Genomic DNA, 25,000 nt, shown 5'->3' with positions numbered 1-25,000 from the left:
CTCTGCCTGTCTGTCTCTCTTCATCTCTGCCTGTCTCCGTCTCTCTTTCAATTCAATTCAACAGGCTTTATTGGCATGACATTTTACAAGTGTTGCCAAAGCACAATCACAGATATGACAAACAACAACATGACAACATAATATCAATGACATGAAAAAATTAATAAATCTCTCGTGCTGTCTCTCTCTACCTGTCTGTCTCTCTCTCTCTCTCTCTCTCTCTCTCTCTCTCTCTCTTTCTCTGTCTACCTGTCTGTCTCTCTCTACCTGTCTGTCTCTCTCTCTCTCTCTCTCTCTCTGTCTCTCGCTGTCTCTTTCTCTCTGCCTGTCTCTCTCTACCTGTCTGTCTTTCTCTCTCTCTCTCTGTCTGTCTTTCTCTCTCTCTCTCTGCCTGTCTCTGTATATCTGTCCTCTCTCTCTCGCTCTCTCTCTCTCTATCTGTCCTCTCTCCGCACTGTCCCCCCGCTGAGTGAAAGAGTCCTGCATCACATTTTCCATCTGTAGATTCCACTTGTGCGGTAATGACTCGCACAGATGCAAAGTATGCACAGCACACGCACGCACGCACGCACGCACGGACGCACGCACACTCACACTGGCATATACAGCATACCTGCACACGCATGAATGCATACGTATGTGTACCAGGCACATACGTGCATGTACTGTACATGTATACACACACCTGCATGCATGAGCGCCAAGCCTACACACGCACACACTCATCCACACAGCAGGTATATGCACGCCACGCACACACACACACACACGCACGCACACACGCATGCACGCACACACACCCATGAAATTTCAACATTACCATATCTCTAGAAACCTCACCCAACAGGAAACTCATGGCAACATTATTTCTCTCATTACTTTGAAGTGCCTGAGAGGCAGAACCCAGAGACGTGAAGAAAACAGGTGTTGTTTGCTGCACGTCGGATTGGGGAGCGGTCTGTCTGTCTAATGGACGAATGAAATCAATGTACGTCAGGTATAAGGCTGCAGGGGAGGCTTGGCCACGTCTTCTACACCACAGGGACACACTTAACCCATTCTGAACGGGAACCCGTTTTGGTGTCAGCATCATGTTATGCTTTAGCTATTGAAAAATAGCAGATCTACAAGCTCATAGCGAGTGGCGCGCTACGAGCTTGTAGGTTTGCTATTTTTGAAAAATCGAAGAACGACTGACATTTTTTAGAATCTGATCTCGGGTCAGAATGGGTTAATCAGAACCAGTGTGTGTCCAGTGGAAACCTCGTATGAATCTGATCTCAGGTCAGAATGGGTTAAACCGGCATGTAGTCCATATATGACTTCCTGCTTTTAGGTCCTTTTAGCTCCGGTCGATTTTCCTCTGCTAGATGACAGACACATTAAGGATTAAAGCTAAATGAAATCTCACAACTGCAAAAAATGTTATATGGCCAAGTCCTGTTACAGGATTTGTGAAAGTATAGCCTCCCACACTAGCGCCGTTTCCTAAACAATATGTAAAATGACGTTTCGGCACGCAGGCCTTCGTCAGTGTCAACATTTTGACACTGACGAAGGGCCTGCGCGCTGAAACGCGGTTGTCTGTCTGGTATGACTGCTGCTGTGGAGCACTATCTTTATTAATAAAGACTCTTACTCGACTGGAAGTGCGGATTTAATTCATTTTCTATATGTTCATTTGGAATCGGCACCCATGAGCACACGCCTGAAACTATATAAAACTGTCTGAGTAGAGCGGGCCTTTTCCCTTGAAACTAACTAATCTATAGTAATATTGTTCCTGCTGTTATACTGCCACTGGCTTTAACCTTTGCTTTTAATGAAATGCGCCACGCATTGAGAGCTTGTAGATCGGTTATTGTCGTCAGTGCAACAAGGTTCCATAGAAGACATGCTGGCTGCTATAAAATTCAAATGACTGAAATCAGTCGTGACTGAGAACTTTAATCCTTGCAGACAAACAGACAGACAGAGTGTAGATCAATGAATCTCAAGTTTCAACCCTAATAAAGTTATGTCGGCAAGGATTTTCAGCGCTTTCCACAAATGTGTATACAAAAGGCCTCAGATTTCACATGGTATCATCTGACCACTTATAGCTGCTTTTACAAAGGTAAATGTTGTCTATGAGTCTAATACATTTCTGGACAAATCTGGACTAGCCTCCATGGCTCTTGTTCTCTGAGCGTGTAGCCTACTTGCTTATACACCAGCAATTCTTATTCTTATTTTTTTTATGGAGGGAGAGACAGTAGGCTGACAGGAAATGGGGAGAGAGATGGGGGGGAGACATGCAGTGAAGGCCGTCGGGATCGGGAGTCGAACCCGCGGCACACTGCCAGACTGGATTACCAGCCACGGTGCCTGGACCACTGAGCCATGGCCCAGACACCAGCAATTTAACTGACCTAAGTTATACCCGCATTTAATAGAGAGAGCTTGCTTATAGGTAAATAAGCCAACCGAATGATGTCACCACCTATAATAGAGCTGGCTTATAATCCAACTGAATGAAGTCACCATTTTTAATTAGGATGATTCCTAAATCACAACAACAACAACAACAACAAAATGTGGCAAGCATAAGGTAGGGGATGACGAGACAAAAAGCCCACCAACAATCAAACAGCTTAACCAGCTCAGGCTCAGACAGGGGGCGGGGGTGGGGGGGTGGCGAGCAAACAATTATAGCCTCATCATAATCATTTCACCGAGGATTTAAACCACTCAACTCACAAGGTGTCCTCTCTCTCAGTCTGTCTGCGTGCACTTCTCTGTTGTGAGGCCCAGGTGGCGGTTGGAACAGCGACCTGCATATCTGGCCCCAGGCCAGAGGGGCTCTGCTGCGAGTCTGACATCCTGCATGTTGGCTCCGGTCCAGTCACTTCTTCTTGACTGACTGGTATACGCATATGGCTCATTGAATTACCTGGGCTTAAAGTAACGGGATTTGTACACGGAAAGGATGTGCAGCCAAGACATATAACGGCCCGGGGCCTAGCTATGCCTGGCCAGGGGACAATAGCGTCACGGCCAAAGGGAGCAGCATGCTGCTAGCTGGGTGGGATAGAGAGAGAGAGAGCCATTGGGGACTGCCTCATGCTGCTGTACTGTGCTGCAAAGGAGCACTTCTATTTTTAGCCGCGTTAATTATTCATAGACGTTTTTCAGCATCACAGACGACTATTAACCGCCGATACACGGGGCATTGAAGCGGAGCAGGCCCAGGGACGCATTATAACCACCCCGGGGCCCCCTGGGTCGATATTGTTTTGGGGACCCCAACAGTTTTTTTTTTTTTTTTGAGCGGTGCCTCCGCTCCATTACGGAGCTATGTGTGTCCGTATATGACTATATGTGTCCTTATAGTGCGCGAAAGTCCTGACTGAAAAAAGTTGAAGCCAGCTCAGCTTAGTTTTTGTAGCTTTTGTTTCGCAGTGACAAGTGTCTTCACGACATCTGTTTAAAATGTCTTGTAGCCTACCGTATAGTCGTTTTGCCATTGCTAATGTGAACAGGGCATATGAGTGACATTTTGACATGACTGGCAGCAGTGGCAGGCAGCAAATATTATATATCCGACAGTAAAAAACTAAATGCTCAGAGTCAGCTGCGATATTAACGTGTGTAATTTATGTCGTTGGACAAACGGTGAAACTCTCTGGCTTATCTGTTGACCAGAGGCATTATTATTTACTGTGGTGAATAAATCAAACCTGTGGCAGTTAATTTGGTCAGTCCGCAAAAATGATGTCATGACAGAAAAAAATAAAGAAACATAAAACATATACTGCACATGCAACTACATAACAACTTAAAATTGAAATTGTTGTTCCATGGATATAAAATTGTGGAAGATATCCATGAATTTCAGTTCTAGCGCCAAAGTCCTGACGTCCCTCTCTCATCCCCTGGATTTCTCTATGGAGAATAACATGGGGCGATCTTAATATCGTCTACTATAAGCGTTGTGGTCCAAAAATAAACAAGCTGTCTCTGCGTTATTGTCAGGGAGGGCGTCTCTGTATCGTTTGCGACAGTCAGTCACTCATATATGATAGCGAAAATGTAACTAATTCAGTAGCAGTAGCAATAGTGTTTTCTCTCAGTCAGTTGATTCTTTCATATCCATATGAGTGAAGCGGCCTGGATGATTTGTTTATTTTTCAAACACAGTTTTTATATGAGGCAATCAAAAATCCCCCTATGGGGATTACGATGCAAATAAAAAGTACATGAACCTGTGGAAAGCTGCAAAGCGGTAACTGGGGAAGACTCACCGGAACAGGGCCGAACCCCCATGGGCGTGTTCCTGGGTGTCTGGATGTGGGGACCCCAAGGGCCGAACCCCCATGGGCGTGTTCCTGGGTGTCTGGATGTGGGGACCCCACGCGGTAACTCTGTCATTTCTCGACCATTTCAGACGCTGGGAAAGCTCGCCAGAACCGGGCCGGCCCCCTGGGGGTCTGGACTCTGGATGTTCCCTGGGGACCCCCACACAAATTATCAAAGTACAGTACAGAGCACAGTACATTATAATACAGTACAGACAGAGCACAGTAGGTATACAGTACAGTAACAAGTTAACTATAACAATAAATGTACAGTTGCACCTCAGTTCACACAGGTGTTGGCTACTCACATGTGCATTGCATTGTCAAATAAATAACACTACTGATTTTAATAAATGAGTAATTGTAGCCTACTAATAATGATAATTCAGGGAGAATAGTAGCCCAATACGTTCCCTCAGTCCCTTCATTCTGAGTATACTGTAGCTTGAGCTACAGAATGAGTGTAGGGACTATGAGGGAACGTAGTGGGGCTAGGAGAATAGATAGTAACATTGTTCGAAAAGGTTTATATGCCTATGCTATGTACACTGAATTGTGGGCCTATATTTAGCTAAAGAAGAGCGACATCTCATAATTCTCATGTTCCTGTTTTTGCTCATGGTTGATGGCTCATGGTTATGCTGCCTGCCTGCCTGGTTGTAGACGTAGTTGTAGCCTATCATGGTCAGTATGACGGGGGAAGGGAATTAATCCAGTTATCAGATTATCCTAATTACACCACAGATTACCCCCCCCCCCCCCCCCCCCCCCCCTGAGGCGGCACCCGCCATAGTGCTCCTGGGAAATGTCGTTCTCAGACGGCCTTTCTACAAAACACTTTAATACTCAACACCTACTCATAGTAGGCTAAAACAAAACCCATATAAAGATTGAACCCATATCGCCTGACCTGGGGGGGGGGGGGGGTGATTATTTGGCGTGTGTGTGGCAAACATACCGAAATTGGTGCGTAAAGGTGGTGGTGCCTAGACCCGGGTACAGGCCGTGACGCAGCGCCATGATGACACTGCAGGTCAGAGTGGAAGGCTGGAAGCGGCCGGTGTGGGCCGTCCGTCACTCTGCTGCAGGCTTTGGAACAGCTGATTAGCGGTGACACACTTTTGCTTTTCTTTCCCCCTACTCGAATCCCTCGGTGACAGCGTGGCGCGCGCGTCTGTTTTAGCAACGGGACTGACTTCCACCCATCCGATTCATCCAAGCACGCATCAGCTGCATTCATTCAGTTCAGTACAGGCCTGTAATTAAGTAAACATAACAAAGGTGATTGCGATCAGGTGACAATCAGATCAGATCATCATGACCGTGGGAGAGATGGAAGAGGCCGCCGAGCCGTCGGAGGGCTTCGTCCCCCAGAAGGAGATCGTGTACAACGGCCTGCTGCCCTACTCCGAGCGGCTGGACCGAGAGGCCACCGAGCTGCTGGCTGAAATCAAAGCCAACCTGTCCAGGGCGGTGCTGCTCAGGGAGCTGTGGCCAGGGGTCTGCTTCTGGACAAGAAAGCTCTTCTCGTAAGTTGCAAGAACACTAGCTAGCCGCGGAAAGTTGGAAACACAGACGTGTTTATTTCCAGGGAGAAAAACAAAAACAAGTACACTGACACGACTAGACCATAGTAGTGGTTCTCAAACTGGGGTTCGGGAGCCCAACATTACTTTTGGCAGGGTCCCCAGAAATGATTAGCGTATCACTCAACAGTAAACAAACCTAATACAATTCAATTCAAATGAGCTTTATTAGCATGAGAAAACATATACATACACACAAACATATACATCAGAGTCATGACTCTGATGAAGACCGCAAGGTCGAAACGTTAGTCGTTTTGTATACTCAGCACCTTAATAAAAGGCTCTAAATGTCCGTGTTGCTCCAGTCTCCTCTCCTTTTGCAACTTTGATGTCACTGCACCTGCCGTTTTTCCTCCCGGAATTTTCCCCAGTGAGGGGGATAACTTTGTAATATGCTATTGGCTGTTTGTATTCTTTTTGGAAAAATATAAAAAGATACTGCTGTGGAAAGGCTATATTATTTGACTTATATTGAACCTATAAACAATTTAGTATTATGTAGTATATGTAAGGTTTTGCCCCCTCAAATGGTACCTCGTCAGATAATCCCCACATATCCTACAACAACTTCTGTGAACAGACTTCACTGTAGTAGCTTTTCATAAATTATATTTGTACTTAGGCTGTTCTGCTGTCATGAAAGTTTATAGTTAGAGAAATTCAAAGTCCAGCCGTCTGCTGTCCAGTTTTCCTCCCAGAAAATTCTGGGAGGAAAACAGAAACAGGGCGAGTAGTCTTGTTACCCCTGTGAAGCACCGGATCAGCCGTTTTAGGCTTGAGGCGCGTTGGTAGACTCCCTTTGTACACAAACATATACATTATACAAACGTTTACACAATTGCATTGCCAAAGGCAAAGCAACTAAGCAAGTGTCACACTCACAATATAATAAAAACAGTTGGAAATGGGGAAAGTATATATACAGTTAGGGCGTACAGCATTTTGTAAATATAATAATAATAATAATAATAATACAGTATACACAAGCTATCTGCACATTTCTAAAGTTACACTTTTTTAACTTTTAAAACCCTTTTAAAACCAAATGGACCAAATTGTCAAATACTAAAAGGCAAACAAATAGCCTGCGAGGCGTTGTGAGTTTGTATATCTCCTAGTTTATCTGTGCAACTGCAGTCAAATGTAATTTGTCAGGGTGGGGACTGGGGGTCCCTATAGCCCTGGTCCAGACCCATTAGTTAGGCTAGGGGGTCCCCAGTTCAAATATATTGAATTATCATGGCCTGAAAAGCTCGGGAACCCTTGCACTATCGTCTCACTTTATAAGAGCTGATGGGTGGGCTAGGCTTAGAACGGCAAAAACTGTAACAAAACCGAGTTTGGCACCCCTGTTATGTGAGTAGGGTGACTGACTAGATCCAAAGTGTTCATTTGAGGGACAGAAGTATCACTTGTGTGGGATGGGACGGGATGGGACGGGGCGGGGTAGCACCTTATTACTTAAAACCTAAAAAACAAGAAGGTTGCCTCTTATATCCAATTTTGATACTGGAAAAAGTTATGCAAATTCTGGAATATTTTCATATAATGCTCAGATTAGGAGCCCAAATTTGGAGCTCTGGCTCATGGACTTCCGACTTATTTTGGTATTGCCATTAACACCTGGATTAGATTAGATTAGATTAGATTAGATTCAATTTATTGTCACTGCACATAGTATACAGTTACTTTGACAAAGAAAGGAAGAGTGGCGTCTAGCCAGAGTGCAATACAGTAATGCAGTAAATGAGAGAATAAATGCAGAAAATGTACAGTAATGTATACAGAATAATAAATAGATAAATAGAATAAATATTAATTAATATGATGGTAGAACGGTAGAACCAAGCATAATCTGGATAAGTATATGATAAGAAATAACTGTACAATGCAAGTAATGCATGTATAGCATGTATACAGTATATGCACACCCACCCCACACATACCCACGAATGCAGCCTGACTACTGACCAGTGACCAGTAATGTAAACCAACCAGCATCTCAACTAGGTTCTGTTTCAAGCTCCGTCTATAAAGAGACACAATTTGGCCGTGCAGTTCAAACCTGTCACCCTGCACTGCAGAGCCACTATTACATAGACTTCATAGACAAGCACTCACTTACTGTTGTTGTTCTGTAGCTGCTGATGCCCTTTTAGGATGACCAGAATGAAATCCAAACTGTTAATTTGACTGACAGAAGTATCTGTTTGTAACCGGGGGGATGGGGGCGGCATTTAGCAACTTATTACTCAAATGCGTTGATGTCATATTCGACCATAGGCCTTAATAATGCCTATCATTTTATTATTAAACCCCTCTGATCTCACATTTGGTTTTAAATGCAAATTTTGGTCATGGGTACTGGGTAGTATGGCTGACTTGGTACCGTAGCCTAGGGGGCATATTTCTCATGTTATTTTAACAGACGTATTAACATTGCAGGAAAGAGGCAATGAGAGCTTTACAACAGAAAGCCAACTATTAGAGGACTATAGCGGGCATGTGAACACTGCTAGTCACAACGTGCGACAGGGTCTCAATTTGTGGGACGCCTGAAAAGTCCTGGCAATGAGGGACTGTCCCACGCAAAGTGACTCTGTGGGGTCGACACAGCAGTCTCACATAATGTGAGATTGCTGTGTCGACCCCTCCAATTCTCACTGTCAAATTAAGGCATTGTAATTAAATGCTATTGCGATGTATACAGAATAAATGCTGCAGTCAGCTAAAATAACTTGTCTCTGGCCTATCACACTCCCACCCACACCTTTTCCTATCCCTTCATGAGGTCTATTTTTGTGTAAAATACCTACAGATTTTATCCATCTGTTTTTCTGCTTCATCTCTGTGGCTACAAAGGCTGCATGGGAAAGTTATACGATGCCACCATGACTCAGTGTGTTGATTTTACTCAAGAGTGTACAAAATGGAAAAAAAACACCCTATGGTTCCATAAAGCTGTCTTCAATTAAAACTGAGGATTTTACTGTGTAATCCACAATTATACAGTTGTTTCGCTGTCAAGCTTCAACTTAAAGTATATTATGAGTGTTTATATTTTAAGTGTTTCACAGTGCCCTTGTCTGCTATTGTAAATCATCCACTTGGCACTTTGAATCCGTGGGTTTTGTTTGAGTAGCTAAATGAAAGGTTCATCATGTTGAATCACCTAAACTAGCTAATGTAGGCGCAGTTAAGTATGTGAGGCAGCAGCCGCCGCACGTCACAACACCCCTTATAAAGAGATACGGGGGCATTGTCTGTACATCTGTGAGAATATGGTCCACCTACGGTAATTCTTATAACCGCTGATGGGACTTGAGTTTGTCTGACTTTTACCCCAGAGTCTAGGGGTTTCAAAAACCACTGCTATGCACCCGGCTTCGTCAAATTAAGTGTCTTATCTAATATACGAATACCCGTGTTCGGGGGAGGGCGGCGAGGGTGATATTTATCACAGATTCGACGCACCTACGGGCTGGGAGCGTCACATGTCAGCGGGGAGCATTGGGTGGGAGGAGGAGTAGGAGGACGGAAGCGGAGTCAGTTGAGTACAATAGTAGTGACAACACACAGAAATGTGTGTGGGTAGAACTCAATTGGCACGATGACTGCATTGGGGAGAAAAAGGGTGTAAATGAGTCCGTTTGATGAGGGCTAGGTGCACAGAAAAATCATATACCAAAAATCTCAATCGTTGCCAAAGAATAATTTTCTTCAAAGGTTTCCAAAAAATAAGGTTAAAAATAATTTCTCAGGAAAAATGTTTTGTTTCACAAAAACAAAATATAACTTCCAAAAAAAATGAAAATAACAAACTTACATGATATGCTTAAATTCAAGCACACTGTACTAGGGCAGAGCTTCCCGCATGGTCCCCCATGTCTCACACTGGACTGACTAACTCCATTCAAACCCAGGCCTCTGACTAGTGGCCCAAACCATCTGTCTAGAGACAGGTTTCCCCAAAGTATTCACTTGCACAACTAGTGAACATGTAACACAGAAAACATTTCCAAACCTTTACAGTATACTTGTCAATCCTAAACCTAGTAACAAACCAGGTTTTAAACAACCCGTCTCATTGCAATCATACTAAATAGTATGTATTGCCAGACACATGCACCCCTGCAACATGGTGCAACCCAATTTGAATCCTCCACCTATAAAAGGAGCAGTGGATTCAGTTTTTGTGTAACTTTGACCAGGAAATGGGGATGTTGTGAGTAGGGTGTGTTTGACAATATAGTAATGATAACTTAAAACTGTTTGACTTTGAAAGGAATAAAAGTATGTTTGACCGACCAATTGTCTCTGTCCAAATTATGAAATGAAATGAATGAATATATGCATATAAAACTGTAGAACAAGTCAAGATCAACTGATTGCTAACTTTAGCCGGCATAGTTAGCAAACAGTGTTTGATAATGACCATTGACTGACATGTGGGAATGTTGAGTATGAAATGAGGTTATGATAAACAGAAAATGAAATACAATTAAACATGTGTGGCTCAAGAGGAAATGTCTTTATCACAAAGGGGTAAAGAATACATAAGGCAAGTCGGATTTAACTTTTAATACCTTATATTTAATATTGTGAGCTCGTAGATCTGTCCAAGCTTGTTTATCTGTTGATTCATCGATTAATTGATAATCTATTGATTAATCAGACCGATGCCGAAACTAGAATTGGCCGATACCGATGTGAAAATCTCCCATCACTACTGACTCTGAGTCTCTCTCTCTCTCTCTCTCTCTCTCCCTCTCTCTCTCTCTGCAGGTTTCTGAAGCTGTATGGTCGCCGGTTCAGTAAAGAGGACCACATCCTCTTCATCAAGCTGCTCTATGAGTTGGTGACGCTGCCCGGCCTGGAGCCTCAGATGATGCACAGCTACGCCAGGATTCTCATACACCTGCTCAAGTAAGTGCCACGCAAAACAACGTCGGCGTGCACGCACGCCACGCCACGCCACGCCACACCACTCACTCACTCACTCACTCACTCACTCACTCACTCACTCACTCACTCAGCTCATTCTTAGTATTCCTATTCTTTACGACTCACGATCAACCTGCTGCTTTAATCAGTTTTAATCAAAATCCTGATACCTAGACTTAAACTGAACAATGATAAATCATTCAATGAGGCGAGAATTCAAATGACAGGCAGGCAACGTGGTTAACGCAGGCCTGATTAATAAAATAAAAAAAGTGATTGTTCATTGGTAATATTACAGAAAGTCATATGCACTGTTTCCTGAGAACCTTGACAGTAGGCCTTTATTTTACATCGGGCATCACAGCATATGTGTTGTGGTCTTGCAGTGGTTACACACGCACACACGCACACACACACACACACACACACACACACACACACACACACGCGCACACGCACACGCACACGATCACCACCATTCAAAAATAATTACCGCGGCCCAATAAAAGGGAATGAAATGCATCTCTTCTTACTGACGGGCCTGTTAGTCTATTACTCTTGCTAACTGTGGGCCTGACCTACATGTAGACGCCGCTCTCGTCTCGCTGCTATCAGATCTGACTGCGCTCCAGCGACTGACTGGAGAAACTGAAGGGAACTGTCCCCGCCCTGTCCCTGCAGAGTCACGCAGACAGTCACATTCGTCACGCAGACACGGTCACATTCGTCACGTCGCACATTATTTAGGCCTTCCATTGTTTCCACTCTGCAGTTCCTCTTCGGTGTGTCGCCTTAATGAAGATGTCATATGTTTGCCATTAGACTGGAAGAAAAGATATCTGGGGGCTCCAAGCGTGCCGAGCGCCAAACCCGACAGGTCCATGAGCGCCAAGCCCGGCGGGTCAGAGATGGATTCAGGAAATCCACATCTTTGTCTCTGTGGGCTTTTGCGGATTGTGCTCGAGTCCCCCAGCCATCCACCCCCACCCCCACCCCCACTGCTCCGCGCTCCCCATTCCAGACTCTGCACTCCACCCACCCACCTGTCTCCCCCCCTCTCCCCCCTCGCCTCCAATTTCAGGGCCTGTCAAAAGCGGTTTCCTCTGTCGATTCCTCACAGCACGGCTCTGTAGGAGGCGAGCCATCTAGAAGGGGGTCTGCCTGTCTTTGTGTTTGTTTGTTGGTTTTGTCCTGGGATAATCTCGCCAACCGCAGGACCGATCTCCGCCAAGTAGCTGCCAGTATAAGCCGAGGAAGTACTCATAATGATATAGATACCGTACTGTACGACGTGCGTAGATGACAGACATCATACACTTGGCCACGTGAAAGTGTCTACGATCCACGGGGGAGCGTCTAGTCCTCGGAGGAGGCAAGGGGAGCAGATGCACGGAATTCAAAGCCATTGAAGTCGTGCATCGTCTCTAGTTCCAGACTCTTGCAATAAGGAGCCTTCTGCCTGGAGTTAATAATTTCTCCACAAAGCGCTTATATAACTACAGCTACAACTATAAAGCTATCGTTTTAAATATCCTCCTAACTCAAGTGGACGGCAGAGTCCACACCACGACTGTAACAAGAACAGCGGTGAATACTATTATTGTAGTTATTGTTATTGTTGTGGTTCGAGGCCCTTTAGGGCCCCATGGGCATGTCCTGTCTGCCTATCCACAAATCCTATAGAGCACCGAAGTCTGACGACATTTATGCATCCTACCTTTTCCCCCATTCTGAATTCCCATAGACGTGTTTAATATTGCGTCATATAAGAACTGCATGGGTTGTGAAAATAAACAAATGAGCACGGTGGTTTGACTCATTTGACTCAGTTTTTAGAAACAGACCTGTATCAAATCTCGTCAGTGACACAGAGCCACCTCCCTGACAATAGCGCCTGGACAATTTTGTTTGTTTTTGGAATTCTTATATGAGACGATGTGGATGACCCAAAGTTATTGGTCTCCGTAGAGAGAAATTACTTCCACGACCCCGGGGGGGGGGATGGGTTAACGAGAGACAGTCAGGACTTAATTGTCGTGACCCAAGTTACCAACGAGGCCGTGGCTCTTTCTGAGCGGTCAGAGTTCTAGTTTATAAAAATGACAGTGAATTTAGTTTCATTTGAAGTATTTCTTTTCCTCCCAAGGTTCCAAGCGGTGGAATATCCCACAGAGACGCTGCATGATAATGAGTCACACACTGTGTATAAGCCATGCAGAGCGAGGGGGCAAACAACTTCAACTTCAAACAACTTTATTAATCCCTCTAGGGGCAATTAATTTCAAGCAGCTCGTTAATGGAGGAACACGGTAATTTAAAAACAAACAGGCGAGGGGGGGACCTTTTCTTAATCCCATGAGGGGAAAATACAGTTTCTGCTTCTTCAACGATGAGCACTCTGTTGTTGACCTTCTGATCACCAGACTCTGCCCTCAAAGCCATGTGATTCCCAAACTTTTTTCCAGGAGACCCATTTCCACAAAACTGGGTGACCGAATTCCCATTTTTACACATATATGTGTGCGTGCGTGTGTGCGCGACGAAGCCAAACGGCGAAACGCGTCGTGCAATAAAAAATGAAGCATAAATAATCTTGTCCTGAGTCTCTGGAGTGTGCGGTCCCTTCCTTTCCCTGGGGAAGTTCTCTTAGGGAAGTTCTCTTATATATATATATATATATATAACCATAACATAACATTTGTAGAATCAAACTCGGGTCTTAATGGGTTAAGTGGGGATACTAAAACAGCGATATTCAGTTACACTTCATACCAATCATACTGTGCAGGTGTAGGTATGTTAAGTGATAACCACTGTCAAGTGTCAACATGGCATTATACGTAAAAGCTTTCTAAATATTTCACATTTTCCAAACATCTACAAGCTTGTATGTAGGTCAACTATTTTAGGTATTTGTTGTACAGTACAACTAAGTATATATTGCTTAAGTGGCATTCTGGACTAGACCTGTCTGGCTGGAAACATTGTTGTTGCAAGGACTGCACTTCTGAGCTTTCAGCTACTGTACAGGACTGTGTCACAGTTACCAGGTGATTGAGAGATTATTTATTCTTTACTTACTCTGTATAAACATACTATTCTAACTAGTGATGTACCGAATAGTGTATACCGCAGAAAGTGTTCGGCAGAAAATGGCTTCTCCTTTCATTGTCAATGGCAAAAGCTGTATTATAGGAAGGGCTAGAGCGCCCCTCAAAAAAAAAAGGAAAATCAACAAGACAGGGTCAAATACCGACATGGCTGACCTCTGTGGGTCTCTGACATCCTAGGCCTGAAGCTTCTGCTGTTTCTGTCATTCGAGCCCTTTAGTTTCTGTTATGCGTCTGTTTTCCTGCACTTTTGCAGTGATTGGATTTGAACTGAGAGACGGCTGGAGGCATCGCAGAGTCCGTATCAGTATGGCAACATGACGCAGGCTGCACTGCAGCTTTTATTATTTATTCTGGCATATCGATATATCAAGGTTTTTTTTTCTTCCCCCCCCAGCCCAATCCCATGCAGCCCCTATGTCTTCCATTATAAAATTCAAGTTAAGTGCTTCAGACAATCTAAAACATATGTGTAAGAAAATGCATGGAGGTAGTACGGCCTTTTTGGCAGTGTGCACAAAGAGTCAGATCCTGCGGTTTGTATGACTAGCTCTAGCTCTGGACATGAATAAAATGTTTATGTGAATAAAGCAATTAAAAAAAAACCTATATAAACAGAAACGTATACAACAAACAAAATAATTTAAAAAATAAGCAAATTCAAAAGGAGTGAGAAGAAGCATAGCTTATTGCACACACACACACACACACACACACACACACACACAATACCCTCTTGTAAAACAAACAAACAAAACCAAGCTGAAACAAATGGAAGAAATGAAACAAAATCACAGCGCATTTAAAAGCCGGGATGAATGATTCAGAAGGGCGGAAGGTTTTACAATCGGATGGCAAATGAGGAAATTCGCCATGCCAGTACACGGAGTTCTGTGGAGGAGCCAAAATGTTTGCAGCTTTAGTTCCGGTGTGATTTGTTGGTCGCTCTGGTAAAACATAATTTGCCTCTCTTTGTTCCACTACGACAGCCTTATAACAGATCTTGACTATGTTTTTATGTTTTACTCTGAGGCCGAAAAACCAGCAGATTCAGGAATCAAGTGGGTTTTTTTATCCGTCACTCACGCACCGGTCCAAGCAGCGAAATGTTGGTGTGGCATGGGCCGCAAGACAACACCAACAATACAATATACACCAGATAATGAGAACCAGCAAGACCGCCTGAGGGCGAGAAGCGACCTCGCCCTAATGGGCCTTAATGGGCCAGGTCACGGGCCTTCATTTTCGGGCCTGTGGAGAACTCTAGTTTTCGCCGGCTGCTGGGCACGGCTGCACTAATAACTTTGGGGCAGGCCCGTCTGGAGTTTAAATGGACAGGTATCAGTCAAAAGGGAGACATCGTAGAGTAAGGATGAATGGGGAAGGATCAACATAATGGAATGTAAGAACAGGTCAGCTCCGTATATGGAGATCTAAGGGTTTGAGGTCAGATGTAGAGTATAGTAAAATGTGACCTGCGAAATAAGAGAAATGATAATAATAATAATAATAATAATACATTTTATTTATATGGCGCCTTTCAGGTCACTCAAGGTCGCCTAACAAAACAGAAAAGAAATACAATACAATAAAGCAAGTTTAAAATACACACCCGGCCGTATCATACCAAAGACTCTAAAAATGGGACCCAGTGCCTCCCTGCTTGACACTCAGCATCAACTTCGACTTCGCAGTCTCCTCGATTGGTGGCTGACTCCCCTATCCGGCTTTCGTTTAATAAATTTACTTAGGGGGGTTAATAATAGTTAACTAATAATCATGCCATGAAATGTAGCTCAAAGTGCTTTTCAGAGCAATGTAGAAAAAAGCAAGATATATTATTTTTTAATAGGAAGCAGGACATGAATACCAAGGAATTTGAAAGATCAATTAACAGCAAGAGTCTAGAAGTATGTCCTTGAGCTGTGCTTTAAAAATGTCTACAGAGGCATCCCTATTTTGGGCATGTCAATTATAGGCGAAAATGTCCCAAAATGCTAATTTAATTAATAATCCACTCATTTGAAAGTGTCAGTAAAATAGGGCTTAAGTGGTTAAATAATAGTATGGTGAGTATATTTATGATGAGACAACCTCCACACTTTCATTGTGTACGGTTTCTGTTCCAGTCTTTGAGAACACAATTTATCAAAGAATTATTGAACAAAGTGATCATAAATAAACATCATAGACAGGTTACGTAGACGGACCTTTTCTGTTCTGCCATTTCAATTATTTTAAGGATTACTTCAGTAGACAAAGGTACAAGGTACAACGTACAAGGCCGGCACGTACAGTATTAGGTGAACAAGAGTTCAGCAAAAATACAGATCGTCAAAATGCTACTAGACAGCTCATCTCCTTCCACTGAAGCACATGTTTATCTAAGTTTAATGTATAATCACTGCCCAAGAGCATTGTGAAAAACAAAAAATAATGAAAACCTTACAAAGTTCAAAGAAAAAGTGAGTGCTGTCATGTTGCTGTTTCGAAGCCAGGCAGTGGATATCTCTCACAGTTTGTCCTGCTTTCCCCTCATGTGGTCTGATGGCCTGAATCCACCCGTTTTATCCTCACTGCAAGGTATTTTTGCTCAGCGGGACAGGACGTAAAACTTAAAGGGGGGGATGAAAGCCTAGGCCTGAATACAGACTGATTTTGTAGTTTGTTTTTCGGTTCAGGTTAACGGCTATACAGCAGGGTAAAAAAAAACATGGTCCGGTTGCATAAGGCTGTCCTTACTTCTTAGGGAACTTTGATTCTGCCTATACAGGGGGATGTTCTGCCAATGCTTTTTTCGTTGGGAACAGAGCAGTTTGTTGCCATTTGCGGATTTCAGCAAAAAAGACGTTAGCAGAATCCGCCCTCATTGGCAGAACAAAAGTTTGATGAGTCACCGGCCGCACCCTTTACACAGTAGTCCATCAAGCTGTACTGTATATACGCAAGTTAACGCAACACAGCTGCAGCGAATCAAGTTATCAAATCTATAATGGATGTGTGTGTGTGTTAAGCCCAACACACACACGCCTGAAAAATAGAACAGTGGCGTATCGGAGCGTCAGGCGAGGCGTGATTGTGAACGCGCATCGGACGCCGCCGGTGTGGGATAGGTTCATTGAAAATAACGGAGGCGGCTGTTTTGACGCGCGGCGTTCGCAGACGGTGTGTGTAGGGCTCTAGATGTAGGTGTGCCGGTGTGCAAGCATACAGACAATACTGTCGACCACTGTCTGTGATTTTGGCACACCCTCCACAAGCCTCCAAGCACACCTAAATCTAATATCTGGTTTGAGAACCACTAGTGAAACAAACTACTGTGTAATCTCCTGTACACTACACTACAGTATGTACACCTAATCTTTCACGGATGAGTCGATTGGGAGAGAGAGAGTGAGAGCACACAGAAGGCAGAGAAGTGTGCCATCCCCCCAGTGAACGGTCGCTGTTGCCAATATAGTGTACAAACATCTGATTAGCTGCAGCTAACTAGCCTGCAAAGTTTTGTTTTACCCTTCTGTAGTTTTTAACCTGTACAGGGAAACAAACTACAAAATCAGGCTATTATATAGGGTTCCACGTTTCTTTAACGTCAGAGTTCTTAGCTTTGTTATTACAACCTACTGTACCACGCACACAACAACCTTCTGTCAGCTTTGCAGTGAGTGGTATTCCTGGTATTACAGTGATAATGAATGGACGTAACCACTATTTTCCCCACGCTGTCTCTATATTGGCGTTTCTAGTCAAGTCAACTTTATCTAACTATAAATGCACCAAGTCTCTGTACGTCTGCAATCCACGTAACTCGAGAACAGTTCGCCTCACCGACTTCAAATTCGACACACGCGTTCCACACCACCACAGGCAGTGCAGTGCCCGGTGTCGGACCCACACTGGCCTGTTCTGACCTCACATTTCACAACACTCCATATTTGGCCATGCCTGACACAGAACTCCATATATAGGAATAAAGGGACATTCGGGCACAAAAGGCACACAGACATAATATCTGGGTGGGGCATGCATTTCAACTCATCATTCCAAGTAGGCCAGTGCCCAACGGGCACCGCCGTAGAGGCCCCACGGGCACCTCTCTAGTTCGTATAAAACGTTTTACCCCCAGGGTGGTCCCACTCCCCACCCAGGGTGGTCCCACTCCCCACATGAGTTCTTCTTTTTTTTACACAACCATCCCAATTTAAAAATAATTATAATACAGGAAAAAAGACAAAATAAAACCAAAACCAAAAAAAACAATACTCTAATAATAATGTACTTCCTCTCCGAACAGGAAGAAAGAGCTGCTGTCCAGGGATGACCTGGAGTTGCCGTGGAGACCGCTCTACGAGCTCTACGAGAGGGTCACCTACTCCAAGACGGAGCACCTGGGCCTCATCTGGTTCCCCAAGTATGGGACGCACGCTACGCACGCACAGACTGACTGACTGACCTTTTCTTTTATGTCTGTAATGTTTTGGCTATCGAGCCTTCAGTTAACCCATTCTGACCTGAGATCAGATTCATACGTGGTTTCCACTGGACAACACACTGGTCTTGATTAACCCATTCTGACCTGAGATCAGATTCTAAAAAATGTCAGTCGTTCTTTGATTTTTCAAAAATAGCAGACCTACAAACTCGTAGCGCGCCACTCGGTGGCGCGCTACGAGCTTGTAGGTCTGCTATTTTTCAATAGCTAAAGCATAACATGATGCTAACACCAAAACGGGTTCCCGATCAAAATGGGTTAAAGACAGTCTAAGGCCTGACTCACACGTGCACAACAGATTGATGTATAGCTGATGCATGAGACTTATTGACTGATACAAGCTCGCAATGCATTTCCAATGGGAGTCACATGGTTTGACACAACATTTTGTGTTGTATGAGGGGGAGGGGGGGGGGGCAGTCGAAACACAGCCGAAAGCCGTACAACAAAAATGTTGTGTCAAACCATGTGACTTCCATTGGAAATGCATTGACGCTTACCCTTTGTTTACATCTAGCATGCATCTAGCATGCGTCATTGTTGTATGCTAGATAGAAAAAGGTGTGAGTGAAGCCTAACATGACAGATGACCCAGATTGAAAGGTATTAAAAAAATATATATTTTTAGGTCGGGGCTACCGATTTTCTCCAAGAGTCGGACATACAGGATAAACAAGTGTAATTGAAAGTGATGACTCAAAGAAGTGAGCAGACAAAATTGGAACTGAAACACTATAACAATGAAGCTGGAGGAAATTGGCAACCCACCTGACAATGCATTTTCTGATTTATTAAAATAGATTGCTATATTACAGCAATGATTACCGGTACTACTTGAATAGATGCTGCTCCAGTGTCTGGACTGTCAGACAAAAAAATAATTGCAATCTCATGTACCTGAAGAACACCTTGGACAGTGGTTTTCAATCCTTTTCATATCAAGGGCCATTATTTATTGGCCATTATTTATTTATCAACCTCTGGTTTCCCATCATGTGGGAGACATGGGTTTGAAACCAGGTGGTTGTTTCGCCGGAATTACATCACATTACATCATTATGACTGATTAGAAAGAGGTGACTCACTAAAGCTGGTAGCATAAGACTTCAAAAGAAGTCAAAATTGAAAGAAGTCAACATTTTGAGAAGTCAAATTCATTTTTTAAGGCTTGCCGAAACCTATAAGTAGTTCTCTCTGCAGACATAATTGCCTCGATGAGGCGATGCAGCTCTGTTTTGAGAGCTGAATGCACGGCTGGAATGGATTTCTTCCCACCTGGATTGCTACTCTACGGTTTGTTTTGTTCATCACCCAAGGCACTTGACGCGCTTATTTGTCTCAGGGATTTAGCCATTTCCGGTGATAGACACCCTATTCAGTGGATAAAGTGTGTGCTATCTCCCCTCCGTGAATTAATTTGCCATCTGGTCGTGTTTGTCAGTCTCAGAGAGGCATGATTAATAATGTTGTAAAACAAAATCAATCACCTTGAACTTCCTCCCAATCAAACACTATCCTGGCGTGGCAGAATCTGCCGAAACTGACATCAGCGAGGCAATGCATTGTTTTAATCCATTTTTGTCGGGAACCCCTTTTGGTGTTTCAAGCATTCTGTTTTAAAGGTAAATGGTAAATGGTGCATTTATATAGCGCCTTTATCCAAGGCGCTTTACATAGATTGTGCATTACATTCACCCATTCACACACACATTCATACACCGATTGCGGCGGAAGCCATGCAAGGTACCAACCAACACACCGGGAGCAATTTGGGGTTCAGTGTCTTGCCCAAGGACACTTCGACACGTAGACAGGAGGAGCCGGGATTCAAACCGCGGACGACCTGCTCTACCTCCAGAGCCACCGCCGCACGTCATACTTTAGCTATTGAAAAATAGCAGATCTAACATTTTTAATCGTAAAAATACAGCACAAATCTTTGAATAGGTATATATTCTTTCAGAGCGAACGTTTTTTATTTATTTCGACATCAGGCCTAAATGGGTTAATCACGTAATTCTGGTCTTTCGACCTCGCCTGAACATAATTTCTGCATGAAGTTTGCTTTAGCCTTGTAGCACACAGAGGCAGATTCAGGATGCTGCAATAATAATACTAATAATAATGTGCTCTGTGTAATAAGCCGTTGAGCCCAGAGCGGTATTTCACTGCAAATACCTTGATGTGGATATTATTGCATTGTATAAAAACATCTGGAGAGGCTTTTGTGTTGGTGTGCAGCACAACAAGCAGTAAACACGCACGCACGCACACACACACACACACACAGTCGCACACACGCACACGCACGCACACACGCACGCACACACACACACACACACACACACACACACACACAGACTAACACACCCTCTGTTTCCTTGCAGCTCGGTGGATAACATGCTGAAGGCTTTGATCAAGAGCTGCAGACTGTAAGTCTCCTCCCAGGGGATTATGTCACTTCCCATTTGACTGGATAATGCGATTCTTTGACATTTTACGGGTCTTTGTGCATCCTTGTTTTGGTGTTTTGAACATGTGTTTGTGATGCTGTGCGTTGATTAGTTCCAGTTAGCGATAATTGTATTGATTGTATTGGATTCATTGGACAATTCAGAAGCGAATGTTGAAGTGATTATTTTATACAATCAACTGCATTCATTACTTGCCATTAATGTAGTGGTTGTAACTGTATTAATTCATACACCACGGGGTGGGAGTTCTGCTCTGGTTTTGGTGAATATTAAGTATAGTTATGTTGTGGAGGGCTCTGGGGCCACGCATTAAAAGTAAATTAATCCACAAAACTAGCGTCATTTGTATTGTTGACCTATTTCGAAAATATTAGCGCAACTTTCGTTCAACTCTATCACATGGAACTACTTTTTGGGTTCCTAAAGTGGGGTCCGGGGACCCCTAGGGGTCCCTGAGGGAGTTCCAGTTGCACTATATGGTAGAAATACGTCAACAATACAAATGACGCTAGTATTGTGGATTAATTTACTTTTAATGCGTGGCCCGAAAGTGCCGCCACAAAATGACCAGAACTACTTAATATTTAACCAAAACCAGAGCAGAACTGCCACCACGGGACTCTGGCAATCAATTAATACAGTTGCAACCACTATTATTAAGTATTTCATACAGCTTAAGTAAAAAAAATAACTCCCACTTGGAACTTTGACGCCTTCTCCTTTCACCGTATAGGTATTTAAAAAAACTAATAAAAAAATAGCAATAGCCACAATGCCATGGTAATACGGATTTAATGTGCATAAGAAAAGAAGAGAGAGGCATGAGAAGGAAAGAGAGAAAACAGTAGACAAAGAGTGAATAATGAGGAGAGAATGGCAAAAAGAGATAAGGAGTACAGACGTTTGCTTTGGAAGTGGATAGGAAGAAAGTGGAAGGATTTATGTTTTAAAAATCTATTTTGTATTTGCCAGTTATCCAACATTGTCAGGCAAAAATAGCACCGGTAATAGCCAATCTACAAGCTCAGAGCTCATTGCATCGCGATATCATGTTGCGACTTGTGAGCTTATAGATCTGCTATTTCTGAAAATCGATTATTTTATTTAAATAGGTATCGGAATACATCTTACTCGATGAAATTGATGATCTCGATTAACTGTTGTGCCCTGAGTTGACTTCTATCCCATGTCTCTCGCTGGTCGTGTGTCATCAGATATTTCCCGGTGTCGTCCACTGAGGAGATGCTGTGCGAGTGGCGCCCCCTGCTGTGCGTGTTCGACGCGGTCATGCAGAAGGCCGTCAGCAACATGGAGCTGTTTCTGCCCACCATCATGTTTCCGGAGCAACACAGCCGCGGGTTCCAGTAAGTCCTTATTCAAAACATTTTTTATCAAAGCTGATCAATGATGGCCACGAGCACTAGTAGCGATGTAGTGGCGAGATTTTCATGATTGGCTGGCCTCTAAGCCAATGGAAGACTAGCCCTCTACGGCCAATGGGGCTCATTCATACTTGGACACATCTCTCTGTTGTTACTGTCAGACAAGTCCTTTCTTCACTCTGGGCTATCACCTCGTTCACTGACTGGTCTAGAAGTTGGGTGGGCGGTCCCCTTCATAGATATATAAGGCTCTCCATTGGCTCTGGCCAATGGAGAGCGACGTTGCTACGTGGCGGCCATCTTACTTCGGGGCAGCATAACATTGTGTCTATGGGGCATGTACTTTTTAAATAACCATAACTTGCTCAATTTTCATCCGATTTTCAAGCGGGTTGGTTTGATATGAACGTCAGAGACGTCCGCATACTTATATGATTTTATACGACGTTCATATAAAAAACTAAATTAAGCAGATAAGCGTCCTGAATCATAGCCACGTTGACAACGTTTGTAATAAACCAACCCGTTTGTAAATCCGTCAAAGTTTGAGGGAGTTATGACTGTTTTAGTTCGAGCTGCCATAAGAACATACTGTACTGAAGCCCCTCAGCAAGATGGCCGCCGGGTGAACTACGTCAGAGACTCCGCCTTGAGGCATCTAGCCTTTATATATGTCTATGGTCCCCTTGGTTTTACATCTGAACCACAGGGAGGCGGGGTCAATGCTTAAGGACATCACAGCGAGTATGATGGCCTCGACTCTTTATGAAGGTGACGGTGATAGGTGAAGAAGAAGACAAAATCCTCAACCGTGTTGTGAACTTGTAGATCAACAATTTTTAATAGCCATAAGTATATGCTGTACACAGCCTTTATTTATGATATTAAATAATCATAGTCCAATAACATGATTCTGAAATGGGACAATCTATATAAGGACTACTTTTACTTTAACCACTTCATGGATATCTTTATGCTACTTTTGTGCTCTGACTTAAGTACAGTTTTAAATGCAGGACAAAATATTTATACACAGTGGTATTATAGTGTTCTTCTTTCGCCTCAGCGGGGTCATCAGACTCAGACGCGGTAACGGTGCTAACGCAATTCGGCCGGCACTTTCTTCCCTCCACCTTATACAATCATTTATATTACGGGTGGCCCAGAGGGGAGTTCAATGAAAGCCTAACCTTGTCAGCGTTAGAGTCATGCTTGCTTCTATTGAGTTATGTAGGAGCTACGCCCGCTGGAACTCGCTGGGGCCGCGGCCAGCTTAAATGGTTTATATGGGTCCAAATCAGAAGCACACTTTGTCTTCGGGGGCCCAGGTGACCGATAATCTGATGAATCGCGGGAATGTTGTGTTTTTTACGGGAAGTGTAGTGCGCTAGTGTAGTGTTACTGTATAGTGAAACATACATGGAAAGGGGGAATAACAAAAGCAGCGTTATCACATTTTGGAGGACGGCGCCTGCAGGGTGGACTGGAAAACCATCGCAAAACATGTTATTTGAAAAGGACCCTTAAGCACCTTCAAAATTCTTCAAGCGCACGTGTCGCGGTGCGACCAATGTCGATCGGCTGTTGTACAATGAAATACAGCTTATACGTGGATTAAAGTTCTCAGACTCGCCACAACCGATTTAAGTCATTTATTTATTATAAGATTAAAGAGTATTATTTAGAATGCATCAACCCAGCAATAGAATACATTGTTCCAGTGCTTAAATTGTACATTTTAAATGGATTGTCGCATCTTCCATGAAACCCATAACGTCTCAGATATTTCATGAACGCAAAGGTTGAAGCCAATTCACTTCTTCACCTCATTGGCTGTATGTAAGAGCAAGAACATACCGGTTTAGAATGATAATACCTAAAATATCACAATTCTACTTACAGTAATTGGTGCAAATTGTTTAGAGAAACACAGCGCCACTGCGGAGGAAGGACTCCTGTCACGCAGTTTGACATAACAAAACACCTCGGCCGTGAGATTTGCTTTTGGTCGTTAATCCCTGAATATAAATGATATAGGGCTCATAAGTGGGTAACAGTGGGCTGTTTACCGGTCAGTTAAGTATCTGGTCCAGCAGACACATTTTAGCCACAGTGCAGAATCTGCAGATCCACCAACATTCAACAGCCAGTGTGAGTCAGTAAGTGTTTATTGTGTTTATCGGTCAGTAAGTATCTGGTCCAGCAGACACATCTTAGCCACAGTGCAGATCCACCAACATTCACAGCCAGTGTGAGTCAGTATAGTAAGTGTTTATTGTGTTTATCGGTCAGTAAGTATCTGGTCCAGCAGACACACATCTTAGCTCACAGTGCAGAATCTGCAGATCCACCAACATTCAACATTCAACAGCCAGTGTGAGCGGTGATTATTTCCACACCATTGTATACGCGAGGAGGAGGCTCCTGGCTGTGCCTGACATTCTCGGGTTGCGTCGATGTAAATCCAGCCTCATATTCCTGCCATCTGAAAATGATACTTGGAAGCGAGTGCGGGGTGGGGGTGGGGGGGGGGGGGGGGGGGCTGGGGGCTGTAGGGGAATCTATCACTTTCTCATCAAACGTACTGAAGAAGCTCCTGACGAGAGCGTGGGGACACCTTGGAAGTTCAGCCTTCAGCTTAAACCATTAAGACCGACTGAGGCCAATTCTAC

The 25,000-nt window shown here is 43.7% G+C and overlaps 1 protein-coding gene across 1 annotated transcript in view; it reads left to right on the top strand.

The window, feature by feature from the left end:
- Positions 1-5,628: 5,628 nt before the first annotated feature.
- Positions 5,629-25,000, top strand: part of LOC308332850 (proteasome activator complex subunit 4B-like) — an 87,672-nt gene continuing 68,300 nt past the window's right edge. Inside the window, exons 1-5 of the mRNA XM_080788966.1 lie at positions 5,629-5,866; positions 10,712-10,852; positions 18,275-18,391; positions 20,860-20,904; positions 22,161-22,310. Of these exons, the coding sequence (XP_080645092.1) occupies positions 5,655-5,866; positions 10,712-10,852; positions 18,275-18,391; positions 20,860-20,904; positions 22,161-22,310 (665 nt within the window). The 5' untranslated portion in view covers positions 5,629-5,654. The remainder of the gene's footprint in view (positions 5,867-10,711; positions 10,853-18,274; positions 18,392-20,859; positions 20,905-22,160; positions 22,311-25,000) is intronic.

The sequence above is a fragment of the Protomyctophum bolini genome (assembly GCF_963924005.1).
Source record: "Protomyctophum bolini genome assembly, chromosome: 18".
Classification (NCBI taxonomy): domain Eukaryota; kingdom Metazoa; phylum Chordata; class Actinopteri; order Myctophiformes; family Myctophidae; genus Protomyctophum; species Protomyctophum bolini.
Note: the sequence above shows the minus strand (reverse complement) of the source record. Positions and strands in the feature narration are given on the sequence as shown.